The sequence below is a fragment of the Sceloporus occidentalis genome, unplaced genomic scaffold, assembly GCF_023333645.1.
Source record: "Sceloporus occidentalis isolate IW3139 unplaced genomic scaffold, rSceOcc1.0.p SCAF_1, whole genome shotgun sequence".
Classification (NCBI taxonomy): Eukaryota; Metazoa; Chordata; class Lepidosauria; order Squamata; family Phrynosomatidae; genus Sceloporus; species Sceloporus occidentalis.
The window spans coordinates 135,331,638-135,351,282 of NW_028316981.1; the positions used below are offsets into that span (position 1 = coordinate 135,331,638).

A 19,645-nucleotide genomic window follows, 5' to 3' on the forward strand; every position below is an offset into this window, starting at 1 on the left:
TGTTCTAATGTGTAAACTGCCCCAGTTGTGTTGCACAGAGAGGCGGGATAGAAATAAATGTTATCATTATTTACTGATTTATTTCTGGGTGGGATAAGCGTGATGTTGCACTTTCCAAATGGGATAACGTCCGGATAAGTGTGATGTCGTATGACAATCTTCTCGTGATGGTGCTATGAGAACGGGAAAAGGCCGGGACGAGGACAATCTGATAATCTCCATATTTTCTGCCTCGGGCATGGAAGCTTGCTGGGCGAGTCACACTCTCTCAGCTTCAGAGGGTGGCCATGGCAAAACGAAACAAAACCAACCCCCCCCAACTCTGAAGAAACTTGCCAAGAAAACCCCACAGTAAGAGTCTAAATAAGTTGGAAAAGGCTTGAAGTTAGGCAGGCAGCCCAAAGGAGCCCTGCCTCGTCGTGGCCTTTGCCTGAGGTTTTCCCCAGGGCAGCCCCCTCCCTCTCAGCCTGGAGAAGAAGGACCCCAGCCCAGCCTCCTCCTCCTCCTCCTCCTCCCTCCTGGCTGGGGCCCTGCCGGGACAAGCCCTTCTCCGCCCTCCTGCCTGCCTTCCCTGCCTGGCTGAGGGCTGGAGAAAGAGGAGGACATCCGCCTTAGGAGGCAGGCGGAAGGCAGGAGCCAGGCAGGGCTGAGGAGGGAGGGAAAGGGCCCGAGACAAGAAGAAGGGTGCCCTGGCTGGTCCAGAGGGAGGCAGCCCGCCTCCTCCTCCAGAGCTGCGCCATGGACGCCTTCTGCGGCTCCAGCTTCTGGGTAAGGCTCCTCCTGGCGCGCGCCCCGGACTCCCGGGGAGGGCATCCTCCTCCTCCTCCCCCCAGCGACCAGGGGCTGCAGAGTGGAGGCCCTTCCCGGGGCTTTGGGGAGGGGCACATGGAGGGCATCCTGGCCAAAAAGAAAGATTCCTAAACACTCCCAGAAAGGGAGAGAAGGGAGTCAGAGCTGTTCCCCAGCGGGACCCACTCCCTCCGAGAGGGGCGGCGGCGGCGGCGGCGGAGTCCCCTTCTTGGAGGGGGAGGCCCTGCAGGGCAGAGGGGGCTTGGCTGGGGCTCCCTTCCATCTCCGGGGGGCTGTGCTTGGGATTCCTCCGAGGCAGAGAGGGGGTCGGCCTGCCTTCCCCTGGAAAAGCTGTGTCGGGGCCGGAGGAGGGGCCCTCCCTGGGGAAAGGAAAACGCCCCTCCTCCAGAAGCGGCCCAGTTGGGGGCGGTGGTTGTGTTCCAAAGGCTGGGAAATGGAAAAGAAGTTTGGTGTGGGTCTTTTGCCCCCTCCACAGCCCCCCTGGCTTCTGCTCAGCTTTTCCCGGACATGTCCTCCATTTCAGCCTTCTGTCCAGGAGGAACTACTCCCCAATGTCCCCCATCTGGAGTCTGACTATGAAGCATGTACTGTAGTTACATTTCTCTGAGGGGTTTTTTTTAAAGTGTCATGTCCTCCATTCCTCTCGCGCGTCCTCCATGCTGTGGCGCCTTGTCCTGCTTGGCGGTGAGGACCTCTGCTTCTGCCAAGCCTGAGGGAACAGGGTTGTTGAGAAGGCGAGAAAGGGGAAAGAAGCTTCCTTGCCTGGTGGGAATGAGGATGCCAAGCGGAGGGAGGAAGGGAAGGAAGGAAGGGATGCTGCCTTTAGGGAGGAGGCCACGAGGGGCACCAAGTTGTCTGGTGTGGTTTAGCAGGCCCCTTTGAACTAGGCATTGCCTTCCACGTTTTATGCCTTATGCCGGACAACTTCACTCTTGGTTTCAGTCAGCAGAGAGATCTTGTAGCACTTTTCAGACTGACTGAAAGAAAGAAGCTGACAGCATGAGGTTTCATAGACTTAAGTCTACTTCCTCAGATGCCTTTGGAAGTAGACTTCAGTCTATGAAAACTCCTGCTGCCAACTTCTTTCTTTCAGTTAGTCTCAAAGGTGCTACAAGATCTCTCTGCTGACTGATTCTACAGACAAACACAGATATAGCTTGAGTTTCAGTCAGTTAGCAGGAGGACACAGGATGGTGGGTGCATCTACAGGGTAGAAGGCATGCAGCTGGTCACCACTTTAGCTGCTGTGGCTCCGTTCTACAAATAATAATAATATAATAATAAAAATTTTATTCATATACCGCTTTTCTAAAAATCAAAGCAGTTAACAACATGTGCAAATACAATCTAAAACCATCAAAATACAAAACATCATATAAAACATCAGAACACCAACTACAGCAATAAAACCACATCTCGTGCCAGCTCAACAGTGCTGACGAGGGGGGGGGGAGGAGCACATCGGGAGTCAGGAGTCAGGAGTGTGCCTGCTCAAAGAGGTGTGTTTTTAACCCCTTCTTAAATTGGTTCAGTGAGGTGGCCGAGCGGAGCTCATCGGGAAGCGAGTTCCAGAGATTGGGGGCCGAGATAGAGAAGGCCCTCCTGGTGGTAGTAACTAATCTGACCTCCGGAACTCTTAATAATTGCTTCCCGGTTGATCTGAGTGTGTGGGGCGGATTGTACGGAGAGAGGCGGTCCTCCAAGTACCCTGGGCCCAAGCCATTTAGGGCTTTATAGGTAATAACCAACACCTTGTATTGCGCCCGGAAGCGAATAGGCAGCCAGTGAAGGTCTTTAAGGACCGGTGTTATATGGCTGGTCCTAGGTGTATTAGTGACCAGTCTTGCCACCATATTCTGCACCAATTGCAGCTTCCGGGTATGGTACAAGGGTTGTCCCATGTAGAGCGCATTGCAGAAATCCAATCGAGAGGTTACCAGAGCATGTACTACTGTTTCAAGGTCCCCCCGGCCCAGGTAGGGTCACAGCTGGCGTATCAGCCTAAGCTGATAACAGGTGCTCCTGACCGTCGCATCCACCTGAGATGTAAGCTGGAGCGACGAATCAAGGAGCATCCCCCAGACTGCGTACTGAGTCCTTCACGGGAAGCGTCCTGGGATTGGTCATTTTGTGAGGCACCAGTCCTCTTTGGCAGGGAAGGCTAAAGACATGGTAAAACCATAAGTCCCAGCATTCGAGAAGCTGGAGCTACAGCACTTAAAGTGGTATCCAGCTGCATTATTTCTACACTGTAGATGCACCCATATTTTCCACATGCCAGAACTCAGAGAAGACATTTTGTGAGGAAGGAAAACTGTGAGTCAGCCCTCAAGTCCATTCATTATCAAACAAGCAGGTAAAAGGTAAAGGTAGTCTCTTGATATGAATGTCTAGTCATAACTGACTGTCGAAGAGCCAGCATTGTCCAAGGACTGCTGTGGCGGTCATGTGGCAAGCATGACTCCACCAAATGCTGGTTACCTTCCCACTTAAGTGGTACCTGTTTATCTACTTGCATTTGCATGTTTTCAAACTGCTACATTGGCAGAAGCTGGGACTAGTGACAGAGCTCACTCCATCATGCAGCACATGGGCCTCAAACTGCCGATCTTCCAGTCATCAGAAGTGGAGTCTTAACCACTAAGCCACTGCATCCTTATTGCCCAAGCAATAAAATGATGCCACCTACCCTAGAGCCAGTGTGGCATAGTGGCTGTAGAGACAAGAGTTCAAATCTCCATTCAGCCATGAAGACCCATCGGGTGACCTTGGGCCTTCTCAGCCTACAGAAGACCCAGTGACAGGTCAGCTTTGGGGTCACCATAAGTCAGAAACAACTTGAGGCACACAACAGTAACAATCCCCTAGTGCACTGATTCCCAACCTTCCTAATGCCACGACCCTTTAATACAGTTCTTTATGTTGCAGTGCCCCCCAACCATGAAATTATTTTACTTGCTACTTCATAACTGTAATTAAATAGGTGTTTTCCAATGGTCTTAGGCGACCCCCATGAAAGGGTCCTTCGACCCCGAAAGGGGTCCCAACCCACAGGTTGGGAACCACTGCCCTAGTGGTCTAGGAGGGAAAGAAAGGATGTTTAAAACTGCCCAGGGGAAGATCCCAAATTATGCATGATGGCACAGGTTTAAATATTTTGCCTGCTTAAAACCTTGCCACACTGATCACACTGAGAGACTACTCCCTGGTAAGGCAGATTGTCACAAATCTAACCGAACTGGTATTTTCAATCTCCTACTACTTATGCTGCCACAAGGCTGTGTAAAACCAACACAAGTTTGAACAAGGCAATTGCTAGAAGCAGCTCTTCAGTGATTATGGCATGTGACTGGTAATTGTTTTGCTTCAAGTGATCAGAATCTCACTCAATCCCATACTGGATGGTCCAGTGGTCCCACTACAGATACATGTTGAAACCTGGTCCAGAGAAATTTTATTTGCATCAAGCCAATGGTCACTGCAGTTTTAACAAGTACATACCTTTACTACTAAAGTAACCATATATCAGAAATGTATATGTGACACTGAAACTCGAGGGCTTTGGAAAACCTTTACAATCACAAAGTTAATTCAACACTTATCAGCATAAAAGCATACTGGTACTGATACAGTCATATATCAAAAATACCCCTCAAGCACTGATACTGAAAGACCTTGGCAAGCAAGCATATGAAATACAGTGGACCCTTGGTATCTGCTGGGGTTTGTTTCCAGGATCACTCATGGATACCAAAATCCATGGATACTCAAGTCCCATTAAATTCAATGGCATAGTGAAATGGTATCCCTAATAAGAAATAGCAAATTCAAAGTATGCTTTTATTCTCCCAACAACACTAGACTGTATGTTAGGGTGAGAGATGTGATACGTTCCTGCTACATGGCTGTGTGAAGATCTCAACCTGGTCAATGGTAATCAATGACTATACCACCTTTCTCTGTGTTAGAATCATTCATCTGTTCTTAAGGTGAATACTGAGGTGTTGGTTTAAGGAGTGCCTCTGTTTGTCTATTGTAGATGACCCTAATGTGCTTTTTTATTAGTTGAATGCACATAAAAGTTTATTATGGCAATACATTTTTAGGTCAATGAGAGTTTTGCATGTGCATGTGTGTGCAACTGACACCCACATTTAGACTAATGGGTCTTTTGCATAAGACCTAAACTTTCCTCCAGAGTTAGTATTTAGAAGATAAAAGCAATGCAGTTGGTAACAGAAGTTGTGAACTCTGCAGAAACTGTTCTAACTAGAAACAGAAAACTAGCTTCCCTCTTTTGTATCTGCTTCCTAAATATCTATTTATATCAAGAGCCAATGAAGTAGTACAGAAAGTAAATCTGAGTAAATCTGGTAGTATAAAATCTAGGAAACACAACCATTGAATTTCTATTGAAATAAATAGACATTGGAAGAATGCTTACAACTTGACATCTCTCACAGAGTTAAAATCTAATCTTCCCGATGCTTTAGGAACCTCAGCCTGAGGAAAATATCTAAAATAGCAAGAGTTTTATCAAAATTATCTATGTATACAGCAAGCAAGAGCAAGGATGCCTTAGGTCAGGTGGGGAACTTTTGTCCCCAAGAGACTGCGTCACATTTTCACTGGAGTGGAAATTATGTGGTGCCGCTTCCATTGTTGTTGTTGTTGTTGTTGTTATTATTATTATTATTATTATTATTATTACATTTTGGGTGACTTTTAGCCAGTTGGGGGTTGGGAAATTACCAGCTCCAGTGTTTGGGGTGGGCTTGAAGTAATTATAGCCTTTACTGGTGGCTTTTCATCAGACAGTTTTAAAATATGGTGTGTGATGGAGGCATTGGGTTTGCTGGTTTTTCAAAACAGCAATAAGGGACAGACAGGACTGTCCAGGACATGTGAGGCTTGCTTACGTAAGGCCGCCTCAAGGGAGCAGGGCCTCTCAGGAGAGTTCCAGGCTCCTGTGAGACCTCAAATTAGCAACCCCCAAACCTCTGGAAAGCTGGAAAGGGGCAGAGGTTTACTGCCACTAGGCCCAAGGCACTGCACAAGCTGCAACTTAAAGAGCAAGACCAGGCTATGTTTATAACTGATATCTCAAAATACAGAGTTTTTAGCATCTCCTTTAATGCTCATGCGGGACATGTTTTCTGGCCCATAAATATGAGACAACCCTTACAGTAAGGCTACCTGGTAAGCTTTTTTGTGAGGCTATCAAAAGGCTTGAGGGTACATACGATATAGTCTGAGGCCACATGTTCCTCATCCTGATGTACAAGATGGCATACTCTGAACAAGTAAACATATCCAGTGGCAGCGATTTTGGCCATGTAGCACAGAACAATAGTATCCAAAATCCACAAAACAGTGATGCCTTTATTGGGTCAACCAAAATGCATGAAATACATATTGCAAGCTTTCGAAGCTCCACTGGCTTCTTCATCAGGCAAAAATATTACAAATCATACAGGAGAAAAATTATGACAATGTTAGTCACAAGCCTGCATTTTGTCAAGATCTAGTTGTTTTCACTTCAGGTATTGTTGGAGGGACATTCATGCAAGCCAGCCCCTCCTCTGTCTGTCCATGTGGGTCCAGAAAATAAAATTTAAGTTCCATTTGCAAGACAAAAAGACAATCTCCTCTTCTGAACAAGCGTTCCATATAGAACAACTTGGAAATGATTTACCCAGCCTTATTTAGTGTACCACATTTTTCAGTTTTTAAATACATTGTGCACATAACACCAAGTATAAGAATTACTGGAGTTTAGAGTGGTGTGGTAGTTTCAGTGTTGGTCTATGACTCTGAAGACCAGGGTTCAAATCCTCATTCAGCCATGAAAACTCACTCGGTGACCTTGGGCAAGTCACATATATTCTCAGTCTCAGAGGAAGGGAAAGGCAAATCCCTCTGAACAAATATTGGCAAGAAACTCCTGTGATAGTTTTTCCTTAAGCTCACCGTAAGTTGGAAATGACTTGAACACACGCAGTAACAACAACCACAATGACAGTCGAAGTAGATGAAACAGTGGACTCCTTGCGAACAGAATACCATCTGATTATCTTTCTCAATCTCTCTTTCTCTCTCTCTCTGTTTTTGTTAAATCATAGCTTAGGTCATTTTCCACCTCCAGACTTCACCTTTTCCCCAGTTCTAACTTGTAGCTGCTTTTATTATTCCAGAAAACTCTTCTGTTTTCTTAACAGCTGTTATCTTTTGTATCAAGAGAAATGTATAATCAAAATGCTAAAATCCTGGGGCTGGGGGATAAACAAATCTTTTCAGGTATTCTGTTAGCCACCTAGTGAACAAAGAGAAGACTTCCTACAGGTTACATAGCATGTTTACCAAACAGTAACTTGATCTTTTCCAGTTTCTTTGGCCTCCCAGTTTCTTCGTCTACAATGCATAGAGTTCACCAGCTTTTTCCTTGAGGAAAAGGCTTGCCCTTGCAAGGCTTGTGGGAAGTCAGTCAATCAAGGGGTGCTGCCAGGCTTTGTGAAATTGTCAATTTTTTGTTTGTCCAAATTTCCAACTGTATCCATATGACCAGTATTGGCTGGTTGCATCCAGGCCAGGTATCATAGAATCATACAGTTGTAAGAGACCTCCAGTGCCATCCACTCCAACACCATTCTGCCATGCAGGAATACACAATCAAAGCACTCCTAACAGATGGCCATCCACCCTCTGTTTAAAAACCTCCAAAGAAGAAGACTCTGTGAATCATGAGTCTGGGTCTTATGCTATACTTTAAAGGAGCCATCTAAGAAGCTGAATCCTGTCCCCAGAACTGGTTCAGCACTTTGGATGGGTCCTTTTAAATCAGAAATAAATCCCTGAGGGGATTCATCATGCTCCTGAAAGGGAAGCCACCAGAACCACTGTCCATGGTATCATCACTCAATCATTTTCCTGAGTTTCCTTCACTGTTTTTAGAAATCACAGAAAATACACAGCAGTGGTGTAGTCACCACAGGTGAATATCACCTTGGCACTCTTGCCTCATCTGGTGCAAGTAGTAGTGCATCTCCATAGTCCGCCAGTAATTTTATCTGAGGATGCCAGCCACTTACAAACTTAGTGCTAGATTTATGGAGGAGGCAGAATGTGTCTTTAAATGGGACTGGGAAGCAGTCAGAAAATATGCTCAATCTACCAGGTTAGGGCAGGTCATCAGATTCATAATATTTGAATAGTGCATAGAAGAGTTACTTTTTGGAACATAATATCTAGAATCTGGGAGTCCAAAAAGAGTAACTTTTCCAAGATCTTTATTTGAAACAAGCCTGGACCACCTCCAAGGCTGCACACTGTCTGCAAATTTTAGGGGCCACTGCTGAACATTCCTATTCTTTCTTGTGCTTTCTGAAGACTCTGAGGTCTGAGCACACACAACTTATGGCAGTTCAGCAGTTTGGGTCCTAACTTCAGATTGTAACCTTTCTGGTTCAATTATTTATTTTATTTAACAGATGTGTACTTTTCGCCCCACCCCAATGTCTCATCTCTGAACTTCACATATTGATAATGGTTGGGTACATTAGAGCTGTTTTGGAGAAAACAGCTCTGCATTATGATTAGGAGACCCCTGCAAGTCAGTTATCCTAGCCATGCTGAAGCAGAACACACCAGTGGCTATTCAGGCCTTTAAACTCTTCAACAGATAACCAGAATCCACATGTGGATGTCAGATGACATAGGCCCACCATCAGGGATGGATGAGGCTAAAAGTGCAATCCTCCTCCTGTTTCACCACAGTTAAGAACTAGTATGCTATTAATGGGTGAAGAGGAAGGGAATGCTTGGACCTAACAATGCTGGTATGAAGCATTAGGCCTTAAAACTGTACTGCAGAAATTAAGATAATGGTCCTCTGGAGAAGGGTGTGTCTTGCAGGGTCTTTTTGGAACTGACATCTTGACCTTTAGCGCTGTTTGTGAAATTGAATGAAGTGCTAAGAGCAGCCTTTTCAGCAGTACTGAGGATTTTGCTGAGTCACTCCTTGAGTCAGCATGCAGAGCAATCAGCTTTTTGGCCATTATATTACAAAACCATCAAATATAAAATATTTCATAGCAGAATTGCCTACTTCTCAGTTGTAACATTTTAGTGAGTTTGCCATTCAGATATTGTGACTCAGCCCAGCCCTAGACAGGAATACTAATTTATGCCCCCTAAACAGATCTTAAATCCAAGTTAGGTTTTTAGTCATCACATTTCATAGCAGGTCAATTACTTTCCTTCAGGAAGGTGCCGATGGTGAGTAAAACTTAGATCATCACTTTAAACAAAGAGAATGTACTCTGAAGGCAAGAAATTCAAATATCTTTTATTTGTGTAGTAGTAAAAACATGAATGTTAACACAGTGAGCCATAAAGGAAAAGATTTATAACCAGTCCATGTAGCATACTTTAAGGTGTGAGAGCAATATAGGTCCCATACTACAGTGCGCCTGTGTCATACGCAGACACACTATATGCAGCTTTCAGTGTTTTATCCTCTTTTATCCTCCCTTCATTGGCTCCCCTTCCCCTTCCACATCCGGTACAAGCTTTTGTTATTGACTTTCAAAGCCCTCCATGGATTGGTCCCTCCTTACTTATCTGACCTTCTTTCTCCTTACATTCCTACTTGCACCCTCCGCTCTTGTAGTCAAGGTCTCCTGTCACAGTGTAGGACTACCACTGCCCCCTCCCGAATTCGTCCCTTCTCGCTTGCTGCCCCTTACTCCTGGAACCTTCTTCCCCCACATGCACACCTCATCACTTCTCTACCCAGTTTCAAAACTGAATTAAAGACTATATTGTTTAGAGAAGCATTCCCAGAGGTGAGCCCCTCTCTGACCCAGGAAGCCTCCTTTTAACCATCCATCAAGAAGCCAAGCCCTTCCTCCAGTCCATCTGCCTTGGTCCAGGCCTCGGAGGTGGAGAAGATCTGCTGGACCTGATCCTATTCCCCACCACCACTCCCGTCTCCTTTTGTGTCATGTCTTTTAGATTGTAAGCCTGAGGGCAGGGAACCATCTGACTAAAAAATTTATGTACAGCGCTGTGCAAATTTACAGTGCTTTATAAATAAAGGATAATAATAATAATAATAATAATAATAATAATAATAATAATAATGCTGAAAGCCGCACAGGGCACAAGAGGCGCCGCTTCCCATTTAGATTAATGGGGTATGCACCCGTGGCATGCACATGCTGCCGCACCGCCACCACATGCACGAGCCCCATTACTTTCAGTGGGGCTTGAGCATACGCACTTTGGGGGGGGGTCCAGAACGGATCCCCCACGTAAAAAAAGGGCTCACTGTACTATCAGTATTAAATTTCTAAAAGTATGGACATGATAAGTTGAGCTTCTGGACTATATTCTGTTACTATAACCTTTCTCTGATTTTCAGTTTAAGGAATTCTAATTGAAATACATTTTGGCATTCTGAACTATGAAACAAATTTATGCCAAATGCTCCATAAATATACAGCAGGGATGGAGAATATGTGACTGACCAGGGTTGGCTATGCTGGCTGTTGGTGATGAGAGTTGGGAGATGGGATGAGAACATCTGGGAGGCTACATGTTGCCCATTCCTGTTGCCCTTTGATGAAACCCAGGTAGTTCCACATGATTCATTGGCAATACATGGTGTGATTTCTGAAGCTAAAGAGATGTTCAGTAGGAATGCTACTGACACAAGGATGTGGTTTCAGTGCTCTCCCTAGTGCTGCGTCTGCAAGTAACAGCAGTGAAATATATCAAGCCAATTAATGGAATAGATGAAAAGCTGATTGGTTTGCTTTTCTTGGCAAAACATTTGGCTTATAAGGGTGCAGATATGTAGATTATAAAGGTGTACACTGAGCTAACATGGTGTAGTGGTTTGAGTGTTGAACTAGGACTCTGGAGAAGAGGGTATTAATCCCTGCTCAGCCATGGAAACCCCTGGGTGACCTTGGCCAAGTCACACTGTCTCATACAAAATGCAATTCTATTTTAATGCTCATCTTTGTGTTTTTAATTGTATTCTTTTAAACTGTAAACCACTTTGAGTCCCGTTGTTGTTGTTATTGTTGTTGTTATTCTCAGAGGGAGGTAAAAGCAAACTCCCTCTGAACAAATTTTGCAAAGAAAACCCCTAAGTTTGCCTTAGGGTCACAGTAAGTCAGAAACAACTTGAATGCACACAAAAATTACATCATTTTTTTTTTTTGCAAAGGATGCACATGTTGCCCTGATTAAGCCATCATAGCACTTTGCTGTCAAATTGTGCTGTTCCTTCCAACCTCCAGTGTACTAGTTGTTGTTGTTTTCTCCACTCAAAGGCTCTTCAGTTTGACTGAAGTCAGCACGGTTGGAGCTGAAGTTAAAGGATAGCATACTCGTCTGAGTCACTGTCTATGATGTGTTTGCAAACAGTGCTGGTCAGAGTTGGTCAGAGTGTTGGCAAGACAAAGACAATCCAGCTGGCTGGATCAGTCTTTCACCTGCCAGGTGGGTTGATGATCCAAATAGCTTGAATGCTTTTGGCCAACAATTATCTTGGAACAAAGCAAACAGCCTTATTGCTAATGAAATGTTTGTACTTATTACTGTCCTATTGTCCATAAGCATATTGGAAGAAGAGGAGGATTTCTGAGTCCAAAAACTGAAGGGACATTTCCCTTACCTCTGTATCAGTTCAGCTATTCTATATTACCTCAGGCATTTGGACCAGAGCATTAACCAGAATGCAAGGGAACAGGGTTGTTCTCCCCACTGAGCAAGAGTAAGCAAAGACACTTTAGATACAGCAGGATTTCTGGAGCATTGAGAGTGGCAGGAGGAGGAAGGGAAGATACTAATCTTTCCATGTGTCCATAAGATGTACTGTGTGGTTTCTTTAATCTCTGCCTATCTGCACAGTAGCACTCCCCAGCAGTAAGCAGTACAGCAGGTCCAGCAAATTAGGCCTTGTAATGCTAATGTTGATGCAGATCTGTGTATGCATGCCCACTCCATCATCTTGCTCATCTCAGTTGTAATGTATTGGCTAGATGCATCTTTTTATGTGAATGAGGATAAACATCTGCCTCTACATCTAGGGTCATAGTAGGTTTCATTCTTCAGTACGATGCTCAAGTGTGTGGTGTCCTCTCAGCACCAGTTCTGTTTTACTTGGATGAGTCAAGGCTGCAGCATTAGACAGGTGTTCTCCAGCATCACCCTGTGAAACTACAGTGTGCCCTTCCCTTACACAAGGATCCGTTCCGGACAGCACCACCACCCGTGTAAGGGAAAAATGTATAGGCTCAAGTCCCATTAGAAGTAATGGGGCTCGTGCCCACAGCGCGCCATGGGGCTTGCACCCCATAACTTCTTCTGGGGTGCAAGAGGAGTTTTTCCAGTGCGGCTTCCAGCATATGCTGTAAGCCACGTATGGCACACCCACCTATAACACAGGTACACTGTATCTCTCATAGGATGGACCAGAATCAAACAGTATCTCATCCAGACACACATCATCCAAATAATTAAGATGTATGCCATGATTGAAGGTATCAAAAGTCACTGAGAGGTATGTCAGAAAACAAGAAAGAAACTTGAAAAAGCTAAAGCAAAACATAGAATTCAAACACATATTGAGGGGCTGGAGACACCCAGTTTTCCTCCTGAGGGACGCTGCAGCAGACAAACCACGTGGCGTCCCTCCAGACCAAAAAGAACCCGGAAAAACTGTTCTTCTTGGCGTGTGCGGACTACGTCATCAGTGCACCATTGGTGCACTGACGCATCCATGATGCAAGTGCGGGGCCCAGAGGTGCGGATGTAGCGCCATGCTTGCGCCATTCATGCATGCCCCATATGGATGGCGCCGTCCATATGAGCTAGGGTTCCAGAGTGTGCAGATGCTGCATGCTCCAGAACCCTAGAATTGGCCCCAGTCTGCCGCAAACCGGAAGTCTGTACTGGGCCTAAGTTCATTCAAATGTTACTTGTGGAAGGGGGCAACACTGATATAGAGAGAGAGTGGGTCCATAGGTTTAGCTCTACTTCTCTGTGGCTCTTCCTATCCTTGTAGGATGAAGGATAATTTCTGCACTGGGAAGCTTCATCTTCTCACAGAGGCTCCCTGCAGAGAGAACCAACATGGCTGACAAAGGCTGTCCGCTACAGAGGTCACTTTTAACACAGGGGCCCAGGAAGAGCTGTGCAACATTGTGAGTGGGACTAAAGACATAGTCCTGTAGCCCCTTCCTTTTTTGTCACTCTGTAAGTAATACTTGAGTTGAGTTTACATGTGTTTGCATTCTGTATTTTTGTGTTTTTCTTTGGCTAGGGCTTGATTACTATCGTGTGTCATTTAATATGAGTAATGTGAGGTTATTCAGAATGGAATTTGTTTTGATATTTTGTGCCCAGTGTACTCTGAGAAGACCATGTTTAGTTTGGAAGTAGGAGGAGAGCAAAACCTCCAGGTTTCGAAATAATAGAAAATGCTGTGGTGTTGACCTCTACTGCATGGTCTCAAGTGTTGCTTTGTGTCTACATGTACACATACAAAGAGTATTTTAGAAAAGGTTAAGTCTGAGAGTGTTTCTGCAGTAGGCAATCTGTTCACTACCTCCTTTGATAAGCAAGGTTGTTGTTCCACTACAGTTACAGGCATTAAGATATAATGTCCTTACTGGCGATCTGGAACAGTTTTCTTTGTGTGCACAACTATAGCTGAAGGAAATGAGTCAGACAATTGGCACTTAGAACTCAGAGGTGCATGTGTGAAGGAGAAAGGCCTCCTTTTCCAGGAGCACAAGGTCTTACTCTGAAATGAGAGAGGGATTCAAAAAATTATGTTGCTCCTGAGCAGACTAAGTATTATATTTAGGGATGCCAAGAAGCTAACCTTTGTAATCCTAACTAAAGTGTGTATGCCTTAAATTTGGTTAGCAACTCTTTCACTGTGAAATAGAGATGCATCTTGTGGCTGCTCCCCATTAAAAGGCGGAAAGCCATAGCTATTTCACATACTGCATTTTAAATCATATTCTCATGTTGGACATGCCAGGGGAAGGTCCATGTTTCAAGCCATATGATTAAAACACAGGTATAAAGTTCATGGCTTTCCTAGTTGGCTGCTGTTGTATAGGAGAAAGAAGTTCTCCCTGTGTAACATGTGAAGTTGACCTCCATTCACTAGCAACTTCCCCATTCCCCCCCTCAGCTGCACACCTTGATTTAAATTGTCTTCACTTCTGAGATTCTTCCAAATCTTTATCCTAGCCAATCTTGGAGAAGCTCCAGGTATATTTGTTTCCCTACAGATTCTGTATTATGTAAAGATAGTTTATTGTGCCCTTGATTCTTCACAATGAAATAAATGGGTTTATTTTTATATTTTTTTAGTGAGATGGTTTTCATTGTCTTTAACTTTTTATTGTAACATTTTAAACTGATTTTATCAGTTAGACACCTTGGGTCCCTTTCCAGCAGAAAGGTGGCATATTAAATATATATATAAATAAATATGATATCAGAAATTACGCTCTGTAACTGACCCTTAAAGTGGTCTTGATGAACAAAAGAACTGCAAAGTAGATTAAAATCTATCATGGAGTTAAGTTCTGTCATCTGTGACCTAACTGAAATAACAGGCTCTTATCCCACTATAGGTGTTGAATAGTCAACCAGTGTCAGGATATTATCATCGCCACTCCCTTGTAATTAATTATGGCAAGAACTTTACATATGTTTAAGCTTTCATACAATTGTGTCTTTCAATTTCCTTGAATTTTACTACAAATAACCCCCTACCAAATCATCTGTGTGCCTAGTAGGGTTGCACACTAACCACAAGATGTGGTACCACTACCAATCTGATATTTGTGAAATAGGCTCAAACTGATCTGCAGAGCGCCAGATCACTTTGACTCAGATTTCAAATCTGTAGTGAAATGAAGAAATCAAAAGATTTATACCTCCCACTGATTGTCATAAGAAACCCACAAATGCTTTATTTTATTTTATTTTATTTTATTTTATTTTATTTTATTGGCTTTTTGACAGAACAAAATTAAACATGCTGATTTAGAATACCCTCATAAGGGGAGGAAGTATGCCAGACTTCACCCAGAAAGTGAAGGGGGTTTCTGCTAAAGATAGAAATAACATTCCAAAATATTTGAAAGAACATCTGAAAGATGTGTTTCTCAAGTGTCAGGAAACCTTGACAAGGAGAAGCAAAATGTGCATCTGCCTTTTTTTTGTGCAGAAACCAGAATTTAAAAAAGAAAGAAAGAAAGAAAGAAAGCATGCACAGTGACATTAATTTTTGTGCAGAAAATCCAGATGTTTAATAGGTAGTTATATGCTCTGAGCTTCAGGCGATGGCAATGGCATCCCCTGAGATGTCTGATGAAATGAAATGTAGCCCACAAAAGTTTGTTCCATGATCAAACCATGATTTGTTGGTCTTTGAAGGTATCCCACTTAACTCTTCATTCTGCTTCATCACACTAGTGGTAAAACATGATTTAAACAAGAATTACGCTAAAGAAAACCAGGAAATGCCTGAAGTTTATCACACAATGTTTTCTGTTTTTCTCTAGTTTAACTCTCATTTAAATCCTGTTTGCCCACTAGTGTGATAAAGCAGATTGTGCTGCAGCAGACAACTACGCCTACCCTACACTTCTGGAAACAGAATGTTTTTGCAGCCCTTCTTTTAGCAAGCTTTCCATCTTCTTGTCATGTATGTATCTACTCTCAATCTTTTATTTTTGTGACAGGAATCTTTCAGCAGTTGTAACCGTGTCATCAGTTACATGGAGTATACTTGCCACAGCTGCTGAGTGCAGAACTACAAGCCTATTCCCTGTTCAAACACAACAACCATCAAGACAAAGGGCTTAGAGGAAATTGTTGTGTGTGTTTCTTCTTTGGCTTTTGAGACTGTACTCTAAATTAAATGTTCTATGCAGACAGATGCTCTGAATTTATGATATGGATTACTCGAGTATATGCATTGAATTAAACTTGTTTTGTCCTCTTGTCACTTAACAGACTTCCTAAGTCCTTTATGGTTTTAGCTATTTGGAACTGAACCACTTATACTGGGGCACCTAAAAAGACTGTACACACTCTTCCTCTCCCTTTTCTCTTTCAACTGTCCTCTTTCTCTTTTTCTCTCCTTGGACCACAAATATTGTGACTGTACACAATAAAGATTGTTCTGAGCCCTGTATGGTTTTTTCTTGGAGTTTCATTTTTATGGCAAAGGTTCATAATGGAGTAAAGTCCATTTTAGAAAACTCACTCCTTAAGCCATTGTGGATGAGAAACATATGATGCATGAGTACCATTCCATATATGTTACTTCTGTTAAGGTGTTTTCCATCTGCCAGTCTTTGTGATCCTGACCTGTTACTCATCTTGGTAGGCTACCGCTTAGAGTTCATAAGGCAGAGACGTTGCAAAATTATGAATGGAAAGTTTTCTCAGTTTTGCTTTTATTGCATTGTTGTTGTGTGCCTTCAAGTCATTTCTGACTTATGGCAACCCTAAGGTGAATCTGTCATAGGATACTTTGGCAAGATTTGTTCAGAGGAGGTTTGCCATTGCCATCTCCAGAGGCTCGGAGCATATAACTTGCTCAAGGTCACCCAGTGGGTTTCATGGTTAAGCAGGGAATCAAATCCAGATCTCCAGAATCACAGTCCAACAGTCAAACCACTATGCCGTTAGAATTGTTTAAATTCTATGTTATTTCCAATTTGAAAATGACATTTGCTAATTTAGTTAAATTCTCCAGGAATGATTTGAATTTCACAACCAAAACAAATCAGCCAAAATGTTATCAAAACATTAAAATGTAAAGTGAAGAGGCAGCAATAAAACTTAAAATTGTAAAAATTAATCCAAAACTAAAAGTTAGGACTGAATAACTTCTGGAAGTGGGTGGCCTTAGCTTGGCATCTGAATATAACTAATGAGGATGCTAGGGAGATCTTCCTTGGAACAGCATTCAGCAGTCTGGGGGCTACTACTGAGAGGGTGCTTTCGTTGGTAGCCAGTTCTTCTACCAAGATGGTTGGTGGTAGCACCAAAGAAGATCCTCTAAAAATGATCTGAATAATTAGGAACTAACTCCTTTCAGAGTTATATACACGAAGCCCTGGACCTAGGTGGAAAAACAAATCCATTTCAATTTGGATTTTTTTAAGCGCAGTTTCTTGTACATTAAAGAAATTATATTTTGATAAATTGTTGTCAAAACCAAACTGAAACAGTATCCATGCACATAACACTCTGGATTCCACTGTACATTACTCCAAAATGTATTTTTGTTGTTATGTGCCTTCAAGTCATTTCTGATTTATGGCAACTCTAAAGTGAACATATCACTGAGTTTTCTTGATGTTTGTTTAGAGGGAAGTTTGCCTTTGCTATCCTTTGAGGCTGAGAAAGTGTGATGTACCCAAGGTCCCCCAGTGGGTTTCCATGGCTGAGCAGGGATTGGACCCTGGTCTCCAGAGTCATAGTCCAGTGATGAAACCAGTGATGAAACCACCATGTCACACTGGCTCTCAGTGTTTATGCACATGGTTTTAAAACTGTTCAAATCTTTTAAGCTTGTTTTTAAGTTGTGGACGATTACTCTGGAGGTCAGATTTCATTTCCCCATTCAAGCGTTAAAACCCACTGGAAGACCTTGGGCAAGTCACATCCTCTCAGCTGCCCTCAGAGGATGGTGATGGCAAACCCCTGCCAAAGAAACTTGCCAAGAAAACCCCCTTAATAAGTTCACTTTATGGTAGCCATAAGTCACAAATCACTTGGAAGCACACAACAACAACAACAACAAAATAGTTCTGTGTGTACTCTGTTAAGGTGAAGATGATGTTGAACATGCTGATATTTTTGGCCCATCCAGCCAAACTACTGTGCCAAGAAGTGCTACATTCTGTGACCTGTCCAAACACAACAAGTGTCAATAACTTGTGGATGATCTACATGAGGGAGTCTCCTTCTCTGTAAATACAACCATCTTTTAAGGTCCACTGATATCTCCATTTTTAGTGTTCCAAGGCCTTTTGAGGTATGAACAACATACAAGGGGGCTTTTCAGTCTTGAACACAGCATAGATGGTATGCTCTGGGACAAGGGGCTGCATGCACATATACGTACAAAATGCAATTCTTACAAATCTGGAGGTTTTTCACTAGGCAGAGAAAATATAGCTCAATTCTATACAAGTACACTCAGAGGTGAACCCTGGTGCAACAACTTTCAGGCACACAAAGAGTGTTGTTTTTTTTATTTTGTGTTTATTGTTTAAATACCTTGCTCATAAACATATTTTTACAATGTTAAAGAGCAAGGTGTTTCAAGTTCATATACATTTAAATTATTCTTATTTCTGATCATTGTTTGAAAGGAAGAGTTTCCTTGCTTAGTTTTGAAACAAAGGAGATTAGTGCACTGGCTTTTATTCCCACAGTAGGCGCAGGCTGTAAATGCACAGGAATGGATTCTGTTGCACGACCCGGGCTTCTCTCAGACTTTTTAAATAATGGTATTTTCCTGTTCTTTAAAAGGTCTGGGAGAAGCCCTGGTCAGGTAGGGATGACAACTGCCTGGGGACAGAGCTGTGTGCTAGAATAAAGCAGGTGCGCTACTCTCCAAAGCCACCCCAAACCTAGTGTTCACTGAGATTGTGGGGAAAAGAGGAGGGAGACTGCACAGCCTGCGGCTGAAGGCTGCATTCAAACTCATGTTGTAGCCAAGGGCATCAGATTGGAAAATGCTAATTTAAATTACACTCTCTTTATGGTCTTTTTTCCCCTTCCTTCTTCCATCAAGCATTTGAGTTTATTGCTGACTGAGTCATTGGCTCTTCAAGCCAGTGTGATATTTTTATCTTAGTGTTGGACTAGGGCCTTGTCTGCAACTGGCAAGGATACTCCAGGCATAGCCTGCTGTATACTGGTATTGGAGCTGCCTTGACCTGCTCCCGTTACCTGTCCCTCCATTCTTGTGCGGAGACAGCTGACTGCAGGACAGCTGTCCCAATTGGTCACCCATTGCATCTGCTGCTGCTGTGGGTTGTTGGCTTCTGAGGTCAGAATGAGGTGTCCAGCGATGGTCATATGTGTGATGTGTGGCAGCAGCAGTGGAAGTGCCAGGAAGCCCAGTAGGATACCCGTGTAGACAGCCATGGCAGTGCAGGAACAGAGAGGTCCAGATGTTCCCAGAAGATGGGAGTAACAGGTAAGATTTAAAAAAAAAAAAAAAAAAAAACCTCCATTTTAAGTGTGTTATAGCCCAGTTCTGATGTGGAATCTGCCAACATCATCCAGACTGTTCACACCAGAACTGGGTTTCGACCATGCATCACCCAAAGGGGACAGTTTGAAACGGGGGTGGAATGGGCTCTTTGGCCCATGCAAACAAGACCGAGGACTCAAAAAGACCTGAGTTTGACTCACCATTCATCCATGGCAACCCACTTGGTGACCTTGGGCAAGTCACATTCTCTCAATTGTAGAGGAAAGCAATGATCAATCCTGTTTGCATAAATCTGGCCAAGAAAACCCTAAGATAGGTTCACTATAAATCTGATTTGACTAGTAGACACAGCAATGTTACTTTACTTAGGTCATGGATGATATGGTTTATAGTTTTTACTATGATGTTGGTTGGATTTTGTTAGCCATTTTAAACCAAAAAAGTAGCTAATGATAAGTGGGATAGAAATCTGATGATAAATGCAGATAAATCCCTGATTTTGATAGCCCACTCACTCCTATCTCATTTGGCACAGGAAGAGTCAGGTGGATTATT

The 19,645-nt window shown here is 43.3% G+C and overlaps 1 protein-coding gene across 3 annotated transcripts in view; it reads left to right on the forward strand.

The window, feature by feature from the left end:
• Positions 1-672: 672 nt before the first annotated feature.
• Positions 673-19,645, forward strand: part of ABCC3 (ATP binding cassette subfamily C member 3) — a 105,855-nt gene continuing 86,882 nt past the window's right edge. For 2 of the 3 annotated variants that reach the window (XM_089537258.1, XM_089537267.1), the window contains exon 1: positions 673-768. In XM_089537258.1, coding sequence (XP_089393384.1) covers positions 739-768 — 30 coding nt within the window. In that variant the 5' untranslated portion in view covers positions 673-738. The remainder of the gene's footprint in view (positions 769-19,645) is intronic. The other variant, XM_089537278.1, reaches the window with a different exon arrangement.